Here is a 13,464-nt window from a genome sequence, read left to right as displayed (position 1 = left end):
TTTTTTAAAATCCAAATCTAAATATTTAGATTAAGTTGTAAATTTAGATACAAATATTTAGATTCAATTACAACTAAGTCAAACCAAGCAGGAGCAAATATTCATTCAGATCAAATCTAAAAATAATGAAAAAATGTAATATTATCACTATTTATAAAAATACATTTCTTTTATAAAAATAATTTAAATTAAATTTCTAGATACATATTTTTTTAATATTTTTTTTCTAAATCTAATTTTATATTTAATTATATATTATTTATAAGTAAAGTAAGTATTTCGTTTAATATATAAATATATAAAAAGTTAAATATTATATAAAATATTAGACTACTGTATCTTCTTAATTATTAACTATATATCCCTATAATAATTGTAGATAAGACTCAAACACTCTTCACCATATTGTTGCTATTATTACTTGGTTATTTTCCTTATATTCCTGCTGGTGTAGAAGAAGAAGTGTGGAAAAACAAGACAAGAAAAGAAGAGAGAAAATGCAAAAAAAAAAAAAAAATCATTTGAAAAGCATTTTTCAAAATATATTTCATGTGTTTTGGAATTTTCTTTTTGAAATACATGAGTATTCCAAAACAATTCATTTTAGAAAATATTATATAGATTTTGGAAATCTCATTCCAAAAGATATATTCCAATAATAGATTTATGTTTTTCGAAAATTCTGTATCAGAAATCATATTCCATAATTTTTATTTCAGAAATTATATTCTGGATTTTTTATTTATTTCAGAAATCTTATTTTGAAAATTCTGAAAACTTTATTCTGGAAAGTTTCTGCAACATGTAATCTAAAAGTCACCTTTTCCAGAAGGAAAAGTGATAATTTGAAAATCTGATGGGATGTGCGAAGAAATTGTGGATATGTAGGAAGTAAAAACCTTCATATAAACAGAGCTTAGCACTAGAAAAAAAGAAAAAAAAAAAAAAACACTGAATAATTCAATGTGGATTCTCATGAATTAGGAATAACGAGACTCAAATTAAAATTTCCCTCCATCTACTCGCTGAACATTTTAAAATGCCTTCTTGTATTACAATTTCTGCTTGATTTTATTTTCTTTCCTGTACCTTAAATACCAGACACGTTTCTACCACATATAATTCAGTAATAATTCAATAAAGTAATACAATTAAATTAAATCTCTTTCTTAAATATATGATTTCAACATAACATTTGTAATATCCTCTTACATTTCAACACCAACTTCACAAGCATTTTTCTAGAACACAGAGTGAAGAGAGTTACAAACTAAAATTTTCTCCTGCTATGTGTTACCTGTTCAATATGTTCTGAGTTCTAACACTCTTCTTTTATGCAAATAAATTTAATTTAATTATATTGTATTGAAAATAAATTTGCTTTTAGTTTAATTAGCATAAGAAAGTAGCTTCTATCTTGATATTTTTCAAATGAATTGTTACCCTATAATACCGTGAAGCGGTAAAAAAACGATGTTCTTAATTTGAAAAACTCACGTGATGGGTCAGAGTCACATCTCACGGGGCGTGTATCACCAAAACGATGCTCCATGTTTGAGGCTGCCATTTACCATAATCACCTCGTAAAATGTAAAATGTTGATGTTTTTCAAACATTGTACGCCGTTTTTCCCTATAAAACGGAGCTACTCTTAAAATTCGAACCGCACAGGGGCACGCGCTCGTTTTCATAGTTCCAATACACTCCACCTCTACCTCACACGTGTAACACATCTTCCATAATCACTGGCGAGTACTCTTCTTCACCACTTACGCGCGAGTATGATATAACTTTAAAATTGAATGTTTGAATTTGCACAGTGGAACGGCTACTTCCCTCTGCATCACTTTTTATGCCACTTTCAAAGACTGCATTTTGGCTTCACCCTTTGCACGTAAATATTAATTTTTATTTATTGGAGTGAAAAAGAAGCATTCCTAATACATGCTTTCTCGCTCTACATGCTTCAAAAGTTCAAATTATTAGCTTTGCTAGTTTAAAGTTTAATCATGGTGACCCTTTGAGGTCCATATTTTCATCACAACAACTCCACCCACTGGAATCATCACCACTGTTGACACTTTTCCACTCCCACCCAGATAAGTTGTGAGCAAAAGTTTCCATTTTGAAGGCTGGAATGGAAATGGCTCGTTTATTGTTGATGCTGTTGGTTTTTTCCACCATTGATTTATACCCTTCTTCTCTCGCTCTCACGCAAGACGGTGAGAACCTTATTTGAATCGCTTCTGGGTTAAACTTAAATCCTTTTCTGTTTGGGGCTTCTTAGTTGATTATTTACTCACTTTCCTTTATTTACTGTCTTTGGTTGTCATTGAGTCACAAAATAAACTGGCATCGATCATAGTGTGTTTTCATGTTTGTTGTTTGTGATGAATGATTTGAGCCTCTCGGAAAGTTTCTAGCTTTCGGCTTTCACCACATCTGTTCTTCAAAGATGGGGTTAAATAATACACCGTTTAAAGTTTCGAACTTTTGGTTTTTTATTCATCTATTTAGGACACACATTGTTGGAGATCAAAAGCACTTTGAATGACACAAGGAATGTTCTGAGCAACTGGATAAAGTCTGATGAGTCTCATTGTTCATGGACTGGTATCACTTGTCATCCTGGGGAACAACGAGTTCGCTCAATGTATGTAAGCAACACACACTCTTCATTTTCTCTTACAAATCGGTTTGAGAAATAAAAGAGAATTTTCTTCATCAATAATTATTTTCTGAAACTAAAGGGCACTTACTTTCTTCATTTCTCTCCAGAATTATGAGTTTGAATGATATGTTGACACCTCTGTTTGTTTTTTGTGCTTCAGAAATCTACCTTATATGCAACTGGGAGGTATTATATCTCCCAGCATTGGCAAACTCAGCAGACTGCATAGACTGTAAGTAGTACAAGTAACATGTTTCTCTTCAATTCCTTAACTTCTCAAAGTAGAGAGATGTAATGTGTTTGCAATGAATCAGGGCCCTTCATCAGAATGGCTTACATGGAGTTATCCCTAATGAAATTGGCAATTGTACAGAGCTTAGAGCACTGTAAGTGAAAATTAGTATAGTTTTGTTTGAGATTTGTGTGTGAATAATCATGCATGCTTTCATTTTAATGTTTGGACATGCTTCATCTGACTTCATCTATAGGTACTTGAGAGCTAACTATTTACAAGGAGGCATTCCATCAGATATTGGAAATCTTTCTTATTTACATGTATTGTAAGTTCCTCTCTCTTATTTCTGCCTCCAAGAAGTTCAGTTCAATTTGTTAGTAATAATAGTCATTGGTGTTTATCTTCCTTTGGGAAGTTTCTTTGTTTGTGCTCTTGCATTTTCTTTCTCAATTCTCAATCTAATAGAAAGTTAAAATGCAGGGATTTATCAAGTAACTCATTGAAGGGTGCTATACCATCTTCTATTGGTCGTCTTACACAATTGCGTGTTCTGTAAGTCCATTCAACCGTATCTTTTGCATAAAGATAATAGCTTTGGGATTCAGCATATGCTAATTTATGTGCTTGTCTCAGGAACTTGTCAACCAATTTCTTTTCCGGTGAAATCCCTGACATTGGAGTACTAAGCACCTTCAGGAACAATGCGTAAGCACACTTTCCCAATAATGTCATGTACTAATTTAAAAATAATTGCATAACTCAAACATATATGAAGTAAAGTAGATGGAGTTGCATTACATGTTACCTGATGGTAACATTCCACTTAATTTTCTAGGAAATAATTTAAGCTTTCTAATTTTTTATACAATTTAATTTAAGCTTCTATTTATAAATTCATTGCACTTGAACAGGTTTATTGGGAACTTAGATCTTTGTGGGCGGCAAGTTCAGAAACCATGTCGGACATCACTTGGTTTCCCAGTGGTGCTACCACATGCAGAAAGTGATGAAGCTGCAGGCAAGTCAAATCCGATACTTCATATTTTTAGCAATAATGCTATGTCCTACTACAGTATCTACATATCAATTATCGTAATTTTTTATAGGGTAACGTTATACTAAGAGTAAAAAAGATTATATTTTTAAGCACCCTTTGACTTATTAGATCTCTTACAACCAAATTTACCAATTGAGCAATAACTGTTGAATCTGTATGATGCAGTTCCTGCTAAAAGATCTCCACATTACGTGAAGTGGCTGTTAGTTGGTGCAATAACAATAATGGGGCTTGCACTTGTTATAACTCTTTCGTTACTATGGATTTGCCTGCTGTCAAAGAAGGAAAGAGCTGCTAGAAAATACATAGAAGTTAAGGATCAAGTCAACCCAGAATCAAGTAGGAAGGATGATGGTATTTCAAAATAGCATTCTCCTTTACAAAAAGTAAAAAGAAAAGTTGTCTTTTTCTTCTTTGTAAATGCTCACATGTTATTGTAACAGGTACAAAACTTATCACCTTCCATGGTGATCTGCCATACACATCATGTGAGCTCATAGAAAAGTTGGAGTCTCTCGACGAAGATGATGTGGTAGGATCTGGAGGATTTGGTACCGTATATCGAATGGTGATGAATGATTGTGGTACATTTGCTGTTAAGAGGATTGACAGAAGCCGTGAAGGTTCTGATCAGGTTTTTGAGAGGGAACTAGAGATATTGGGTAGCATCAAGCACATAAATCTAGTTAACCTTCGTGGTTACTGCAGACTTCCTTCTACCAAGCTTCTAATCTACGATTATTTGGCCATGGGAAGCTTAGATGATCTCTTGCATGGTATGCAACATTTTGTATAAACCATCTATATCTTTTTTTTCCATAACCTGAACTGTTCTCTTGGAGGATCTTCTGGTACTGATAGAAATGGAAATTTTTGTGGCATTGTGTAGAATGAGGTCTAGGAAAAGGGATGAGTTTGTTTATTATGATTTCATTTCATGATGACATGCCCTTCAATTCTGCAGTTGCTAACTTTTTGTTGAATCCTTTCTGATTTAGAAAACACTGAACAATCACTGAAATGGAGTACTCGCCTTAAGATTGCTCTTGGTTCTGCCCGGGGTTTGGCTTACTTGCACCACGACTGCTGCCCGAAAATTGTGCACCGCGACATAAAATCCAGCAACATCCTTCTTGATGAGAACATGGAGCCTCGTGTCTCTGATTTTGGTCTTGCAAAGCTTTTGGTTGATGAAGATGCCCATGTTACCACAGTGGTTGCTGGCACCTTTGGTTATCTTGCACCAGGTATGTATTTAGTTCCACACACCAGCAGAATTTCATTTAGATTCTTGTCACCCTTTCCAGGGTTTAATGAAATTCTTGAACTGAAATTTTCTATAAATGTAACGTTTTTATGTATTTTTTGGTGTCAGTTTATTTGTATTGTAGTAGCTAATCTAATGAGAAATAACATTTTACTGATGTCAACATTAGAGTATCTACAAAGTGGAAGAGCTACTGAGAAGTCTGATGTGTATAGTTTTGGAGTTCTGTTGCTAGAACTTGTAACTGGAAAGAGACCAACAGATCCTTCATTTGCAAGGAGAGGTGTAAACGTTGTTGGTTGGGTAAGTCCTAACTCATTAACTGCAGAAATGAAACATGAACTAGTGTTAGAAAACTAATAACGATTGTTTGCAGATGAACACGTTCCTGAAAGAAAATGGATTGGAGGACGTACTAGACAAAAGATGTAGTGATGCAGATGTAGAATCTGTGGAGGTAATTCTTGAACTAGCAGCAAGTTGCACCGATGCAAATGCGGATGAACGTCCATCCATGAACCAAGTGTTACAGATACTGGAACAAGAGGTTATGTCTCCTTGCCCAAGTGATTTTTATGAGTCACACTCAGATCACTGATAAATGACTCGACCAACTTCAAGATGCTACGCTAACAACGATGTAAATTTGTTGTAGTGAATGACGAATGTGCAACCTTAGTAGTTTGACATTGCAATGGTTCTGGTTCTTTGAAAAGACCTCCATTGAAATGATTGTGGTTAATCAACAAATTCATGTTGATTGCAAAAACAGAACAGTTAATCAACATTATTTAATGGTTAATGGTTTTTTTTTTTTTTGCCTAAGAAGGTGGACATACATGAATCTCTTGTTTAACAAGCGAGGGTTAATTTATTGCTTTCGAAATCATCATCATCATGTTTATCCAATTGGCACAGATATGTAGGAATTTATGATGGTAGGGCCCAAGTCAAACTAGGTTACAAACACCTGACTCATTAGGTTACAAAACCATCTAGTCGCTTCATCTTTCATTTTTAGATCACGTAAGAACGTGTCTAGTAGTATACTTTAATTCATATGACCCAATCTATAAATTATCATAGCGCACCAAAAATATGGACCTAATCATATATGTTTTTTTGTACAATGAACAAATATGTATTCAAATTGTTTTCAAATTTAATAATTATCCAAAATGTTATTTAAGTCTATTTTAATGAATTTATTTTAAATTTATATTTATATTTTTAGATTTTAAGTTCAGTCTACTTAATTAAACTCTGATTAGATATGAACGAATAATTTATATGTTTTCAAAATTTTAAACTAAGGTTGTGTTTGGATTGAGAAATGAAATTGAGAAAGTGAATTAGATTTGAAGATGAATAAGAAATTGTTTGAATAAAGGAAAATTTGGTATGATTTGATATGAAAGTATGTGAAATTTATATTATTATTATTATTATTTATTTTATTTATTATTATTATTTTAATAATAATAGTTAATATTTTATCATGTTTATTATAAAAGTATAATATATGTATTTTATTAAATCTAGCTTCTTTCTGTATTTTTTTTTTTTGCAAATCTTTGTATACATGTGAAGAAAGTTTTTAGTAAAATCTTATCTCAAAGAATGTGCATTTGTGTCTTGAATTTCTAACTTTCTTCTTAAGTCAACACATGTTGTGTTTCTATCATGGGAAACAAATACAAGTTAGAAAAATTTAGGTAAGGTACAACTAACTTAGGTGGAACTCAGTTTATTCAAGTTTTGGATTGAATTTAAGACATGTAAGGTTGGATCATGTAAGGCCTACCACAAGTTTAGTTACACTATGTCAGACCTAAGTTAATGATCGTATGATAATACATGAACAAATAAAGGGACGGATAATTGTAGTAGCACTTGAGTTGGGAGAAGGTTAGTGAAAACCTAAAGGAGCAGTTAAACTAAATGATGATGTGTTATTAATTTTGAAAAAGTGTATAGATGGTCAATTGTAAAAAAAAATGAAAAATTTATTGGGATGTTACATTTGTGCGTAGGATCTTTTAAAATTAGAGTCAAATTTTCTCTAAATAGGGGAGAATGATAAGGAATCTTCAAGTGAGATGAATTTGAGGACAAATTCTCTTTAGTAAGGGAGGTATGATAGAGGACTATCTCCTAAACTTCAAGTGGCATGAATTTGAGGACAAATTCTCTTCAAGAATGAGGGTATGATAGAGAACTATCTCCTAAACATATATAAAAAGAACTAAAGGAAGAAGATTTGCAATTCAAAGGATCTATGACAAAGTCAAAGATCAAAACAAGTCCCTTTAAAGCTTATAATGTGTCATGAAGTAGGAAATTTAAAGAACATGAAGATCATGAACACATTTGAAAAATAGATTTTAGAAAAATTAATTTAGGTTTCTATATTTTTGGACTTTGGGCTTTCTTCCAGAAATTAGAATATGTTTTTATGTTTTTGGGCTTTTTTTCTTTCTTTTAGAGTTTCTAGGTTTTCTTAAACTTATGTGCCTACATATAGAGGTACTAAAAACTAATGTAGACACTTTTAGTCATATATTGAATTTTATTTCATTTAAGAGACGATTCTCTCTCTTTGTTCTTGGTTTAGGCCTCGAGTTTTTATCAAAGATTAACACTTTTGTGGCAAGTCTTCACTTGATTTATCAATCTGCTAGATTATGACATCCTTCATCCTTGTCATCATTGTTTTATTTCGCATTCTTCTCTCTGAATTATTTTTTTCATCTCTTTGGAAGATTCAAATTCATAAATGATCGTACTTTTTCTTGGATAGGATCATATCAGAACACCTATGGACTAGTGCATAGTAAAATCCAAATTCAAATCAACAAATTTTCCACAAAACCGAAGATCTAATTACCAAATGATGTAGGTCTTGTTTTGGATTTTGGGGTGGAATTTCTTGTGGACAAAAATGGGAATGAACCCTAGAAAATTGGGGGAGCATGCTTGCAATGTGAACAATTTGGATGCACAAACAAAAAAAGGTGATGGACGAACGAAGCCACATACACATGAAAACACGAAAAATTAACCAAACACGAGTAGATTAGGAGGAGGGGATGAATTCCAAACACGAATCGATCGGAGAGTGGAGCGAATGGAGGAAGCCACTCGGGGATAACGCCAAGATGAGTGAAGGGAAGGTTGCCACTTGAGCTGGAAACTCAAGATAAAACCATTGCCGCCACTTGGGTGAGAGAACCCAAGATAAGACTAAGGAGAATTGACACACTCAAAGGAGTAGAGCAACTCTCAATTTCATCAAATGTGTCTTACAATAAAAGGCAAGCATCTATTTAAAGTTTGAGAGTAAGTTGCCCTAAAAATAGAACAAGTTAAACATAGATTAAACAAAACATAAATACAAAAACGTGCTCGCACTCGTTGGGTGTTCTTACTTATGTTGCGTGCTTGCAGCCCTTGCAACTATGACACTGAGCGTCATTCTATTGGCGTTGGACGATGATTGTTGGGTTGATTTGAATGTCCTTCTCTTCATTGCCCTTTTCCTAGTCATGTCTACATCACAAAAGTGCTTAGAACCTAACTAATTGATAAAGATATTTGAAAATTAATCCAAAAAACAAATAACCAATTAAAATAACAATTTGTATGATTGATTTGTATCTTCTCTTTTAGAATCAAGCAATTAGATTTGATTTACAATTTGAAACTTTGAAACTAACTCAAAGTGAACCAAAATAAATTAAAATCAAATATTTAAATATTATTATTTATTATTGATTTAATTACTCCTTTTATCCTTATTTTCATTGAAAAGTTGCAAGTAAGTTTTCACTTTTATTTTTATTTCAATCAAGTCAAAATAATCTAAAAGTTAACTCAGTTAGATCTTGTTCGTTAGTACGTTGTCATGTGTTAGTTTGCTATTTTTTTTTCTTTTAATGTCGTTTGTAAAGTATTAACAAAAATATTTAATTGAATTAATTTTTCAAAACTTATAACTTGATTGAAACAAAAATAAAAATGAGAACCTACTTGCAATATTTCAACAATATAAGAATTAAATGAATAATTAAATCTTTATTATTTTACTAAGATGTCCATGAAAACAGACATTATTTAAAATAAAGTGAATAAATCTTATCATTATACTTTTTACAATTTAAAGAAAATTATATATATATATATATATATATATATATATATATATATATATATATAATCTATTATATTAGTAAGTATTATATTGATAACATGCATTTAGAATATGAATTTTTTATATTATAAAAGTAAATAATTCAGAAAACATTTTTTCATTAATATGTGTTTTCATACTGTAATAAAATAAATAATAATTAAAATATAAAAATAATAAATATAAATTAATTAATTTAAAGCTGCATATAAATTTTAATTTATATTTTAAAATTTATTTTTAAATCAAATTATTTTAACAAAATTATTTTACAAATTATTTTTTAAAAATATATCACAAATTTATAACTTTTACTTAATTGTTTTTTTTTCAATCTAAATAATATATATTTTGCTGTCCTTATCTACTTACTTTCCCTTCGGTTCAAAGAAAGCATAAAAAGAAATTGACGGGCAAAATGAGGGGCGTGAGAGCGTGACCCCAGAAATTGGTGGGTGAAATAAGTATCATTCTCCTCCGAGAACTGTGTATATATATGAGTATACCAGATTAGGCTTCACCCAGGAAATAATAAAGAAATGGCTGACTCAGCTAACTCAATGCAAAACAGAGACCAAAAGTTGGCCGGAAAAGTTGTCATTGTCACCGGCGGAGCTAGCGGCATCGGCGAAGAGACGGCGCGTCTGTTCGCCAACCACGGTGCGCGAATGGTGGTGATTGCAGACATCCAAGATCAACTGGGCAACCAAGTCGCAGCATCCATAGGCTCTCATAGGTAACACAAATTCTTGCATACTCTATAATCAAATTTCTCATCAACATTTAGAGAGTATAAATTGAATAAGAGAAAATATATTACACTATAATCAAATTACCATAGTTTTCTTAGTTTATTATATTAAAATTTAGTTTTCTTAATTTTTAAGAAACGTATTAAATATATTTAACTCAAATTTTACTTAAAGCAGTAGGAAGAAAAGAAATACAGGATAAAAATCTGAGTAAATCATCCTTTGACTAAAATGTAAAATATACAATAGGTCAAATTATGATTTACAAATTGATTAATTTGAATATTTGTGGTGGAAAAACCTGTTCGCATCTCTGTGAGTCATAACAATTTCTTTAGTAATAACAACCACAGATTTAACAACCACAAATTGGTAATAATTATTTTGGTACGTGCCAAAGTATAATAAAGCTAACAAAAATAAAGCAAGCACGTGTCAAAATGTTGTAGAGTCCACTCCCAACTCAGCCAGCTTATAAAGTTTTGAAATTAAAGTTCATTGACTAAAAATCATTGATATTTAACGTATTGTATAAAATAATTATAAAAGAAAAGTGTGAGTATTAATTTATATTATACTACAGGTGCACCTATATCCATTGTGACGTGAGAGAGGAAGAGCAGGTGAAAGAGCTGGTGGATTCAACGGTCAACGCTTATGGTCAATTGGACGTGATGTTCAGCAATGCCGGCATCGTTAGTCCCTCCGACCAGAAAATCCTCGACCTCGACTTTTCCCAGTTCGACCGTCTCTTCGCGGTCAATGCCAGGGGCATGGCGGCGTGTGTGAAGCACGCCGCGCGCTCGATGGTGGAGCGGCGCGTGAGGGGCAGCATCGTATGCACAGCGAGCGTGGCGGCGTCGCAGGGCAGCGTGGTACGCACGGACTACGTGATGTCGAAGCACGCGGTGAAGGGGTTGGTGCGTTGCGCGAGTGTGCAGCTGGGGGTGCACGGTATCAGGGTGAACTGCGTCTCACCGAGTGGGTTGGCCACGCCCTTGACGCGTGCGGCGCACGCGACGATGGAGATCGAAGAGTTGCAGAAACTGTATGCGCAGAGCTCCAGGCTGAAAGGCGTTGTTTTGAGCACCAAACATGTTGCGGATGTGGTGCTGTTTCTCGCGTCCGGTGACTCCGAGTTTGTAACCGGACACGATCTTGTGGTGGACGGTAGTTTTTCATTTTGACGGTGTTTATACACGCGAGTGTTTATTGTATTGTTTGTGTCATCTTTTTCTTTTTTCTTCTGTTTGTTTGTCTGAAAAATAATTGTCATTAACGAACTTGGTTGCTGTTCAGACAAGTGTATGTATATGCTGTTAGTTTTTGTACCTTTGTGTATTATATCTTGTCATTCATCTTTAATATGTTCTTTCAACACGACTTGGGGTGGTAGAATGAAGACTTTGAAGATCCAAGAGAAGATTTTTTTTTTCTTTTTCCGGTTTTGATAATAAATCTTTATTTTACTTGTGGTATTATCTTAAATTTGTGTGCTGGCCCATGGAAGACCGAAGTGAAGTGAAGTATAGAAGACTCAATAAATTGTTTGTTTTAGTAGTCGTTCCAACCCTACACCCAAAACAGTTTGCTTGCTTTATCCATTACATTGATTTAAAAAAAAGAATTAAAAATATATTAATTGATTATTATTAAATATAATTGAATATATTGTAAATTGTAAAAGTAGACTCATTCTCTTAATGTATTATTACAAATAATAATAGATTATTTATTTGGAATTTGTTTGAAATATAAACATGCGAAGATAATTCATTATCAGTCAACTAATCAATTAGATTATTCAAATTGAATTTTTATATTTAATTAAAAAAATATAATCAATTATTTTTATAATATTCATAATGTCCATTTTGACATATTTTTGTGCGTTTATTGTCATTAATAAAAGAACTATTTTCTAGCTTTTATTTTGTTATATTCTTAAGTTTAATGTGTTTTATATTGTTTTGTGTTTTAGTTATTTTATGTTTGTTTTACCTCTAATATCTATTTTAAGTGAGTTAAATAAGTTAATAAGAAGCATTTGTTGTAGAGGAAAACAAGCAAGAAATCAAGAGAGCATGTTTTGGACAACAAAAGTTTGATTTTGAGCCAAATGCCCAAGTCAGGCGCTAAGGAATCGCGTCCACTACTAGAAAGTCATAAATGAAAATTAGTTGCAGAGCATCATAGCGCCTGGCAGTGGAGGAGTGCCGCCAAAGGATGACTCTTTGATGTTGCCTATTTGACTGATAGTGTTTGGCAATGCTGAGATGGCGCCAAGTGATGACGACGCCGACATGTCAAAAATGGGTATTTAAACATGAGAGATTCCTCATTTGGCATGATAGAGAAATACTTTTAGGTGCTTAGAGAGCTTCTTGGAGGTGTCTAGGAATATTGGGAAGCTCTCCTACTCCTCCTTGGGTCTTCTCCTCCATTCATGGTGGTTTTCCCTCTTTTGGAGTTGGAGAGGAAGATAGATGCAAATTGGAGATGGAGACGCGAATGAGAGACACAAATAGAGCATGGAGCATGGAGCATGGAGCATGAAGTAGTTGCCAAGAACCTTGGGACAGAGCTTGCATCTTCTCTTTGGTTTCGATCTCTTCCCTCTTTCTTCTATTTGTAAACCCTAGGTTCTCCACCATGGAGAGTTAAACCTGTTAGGTAAACTTAAATAGAATAAAGTTTATGTTATAGCCGCTGTTGGTAGTTAGTATACTAATCATTTATAGTCGTTGGGTAGTTAATGTACTAGTTGTTTATAGCCGTTGGGAGTACAACAGACAAAAATTATAAGCCTATAAATTCTATTGTTGATGACATGAATAAGATAACAACGAAAAGTGAACAAGTTTTTCATCCAAGAGCCTCTTTCTCCTAACAAAGTGGTATCAAGAGCTAGTTAGACAGTTTGGGAGCTAGATAGCTAGGTTGTTCTTAAGTGTGCAATAAAAAAAGAGAGCCAGTTGTCCGAGTGTCTAAGTGAAGCAAATAGTAAGAGAGAGTGATGGCCAATAACAATATGTCCTTACACCAGTTGACATAAAAAACCAATTGTGATAAGTGGAGCATGCAGATGAAGGCCTACCTCAGATCCCAAGACGTATGGGATGTAGTTGAAGATGACTTCGAAGAGCCAACGAATTTTGATGAATAGACGGTCGCCCAGATTACTACATTGAAAAGAACATGAGTCAAAGATAGGACAATTATGTATGCATTGTACCGAGCTATGGACGATACATGCCTTGAGAAGTTAGCAAATGCTACGACTTCAAAAAAGG

At 33.1% G+C, this 13,464-nt stretch overlaps 2 protein-coding genes across 4 annotated transcripts; both read left to right on the top strand.

The window, feature by feature from the left end:
* Nucleotides 1–1,890: 1,890 nt before the first annotated feature.
* LOC114162367 (LRR receptor-like serine/threonine-protein kinase FEI 1) lies at nt 1,891–6,032 on the top strand. 3 transcript variants are annotated; one of them, XM_028046232.1, is made up of 13 exons: nt 1,891–2,222; nt 2,518–2,653; nt 2,832–2,903; nt 2,986–3,057; nt 3,160–3,231; nt 3,387–3,458; nt 3,540–3,611; nt 3,818–3,924; nt 4,129–4,302; nt 4,407–4,739; nt 4,962–5,210; nt 5,400–5,533; nt 5,607–6,032. In XM_028046232.1, exons 1-13 carry the CDS (start codon nt 2,138–2,140, stop codon nt 5,826–5,828), a joined length of 1,800 nt encoding a protein of 599 aa, XP_027902033.1. In that variant the 5' UTR covers nt 1,891–2,137; the 3' UTR covers nt 5,829–6,032. The 3 variants fall into 3 exon arrangements, with proteins under 3 accessions (XP_027902033.1, XP_027902032.1, XP_027902034.1); XM_028046231.1 differs by having other exon boundaries at nt 4,129–4,317; XM_028046233.1 differs by having other exon boundaries at nt 2,518–2,657; nt 4,129–4,317.
* Nucleotides 6,033–9,819: 3,787 nt separating this feature from the next.
* LOC114162362 ((-)-isopiperitenol/(-)-carveol dehydrogenase, mitochondrial-like) lies at nt 9,820–11,554 on the top strand. Its single transcript, XM_028046223.1, has 2 exons — nt 9,820–10,155; nt 10,755–11,554. Exons 1-2 carry the CDS (start codon nt 9,959–9,961, stop codon nt 11,356–11,358), a joined length of 801 nt encoding a protein of 266 aa, XP_027902024.1. The 5' UTR covers nt 9,820–9,958; the 3' UTR covers nt 11,359–11,554.
* Nucleotides 11,555–13,464: the final 1,910 nt, after the last annotated feature.

Source organism: Vigna unguiculata, chromosome 9, assembly GCF_004118075.2.
Source record: "Vigna unguiculata cultivar IT97K-499-35 chromosome 9, ASM411807v1, whole genome shotgun sequence".
Taxonomy (NCBI): domain Eukaryota; kingdom Viridiplantae; phylum Streptophyta; class Magnoliopsida; order Fabales; family Fabaceae; genus Vigna; species Vigna unguiculata.
This window is presented reverse-complemented; position numbering and strand designations above follow the sequence as displayed.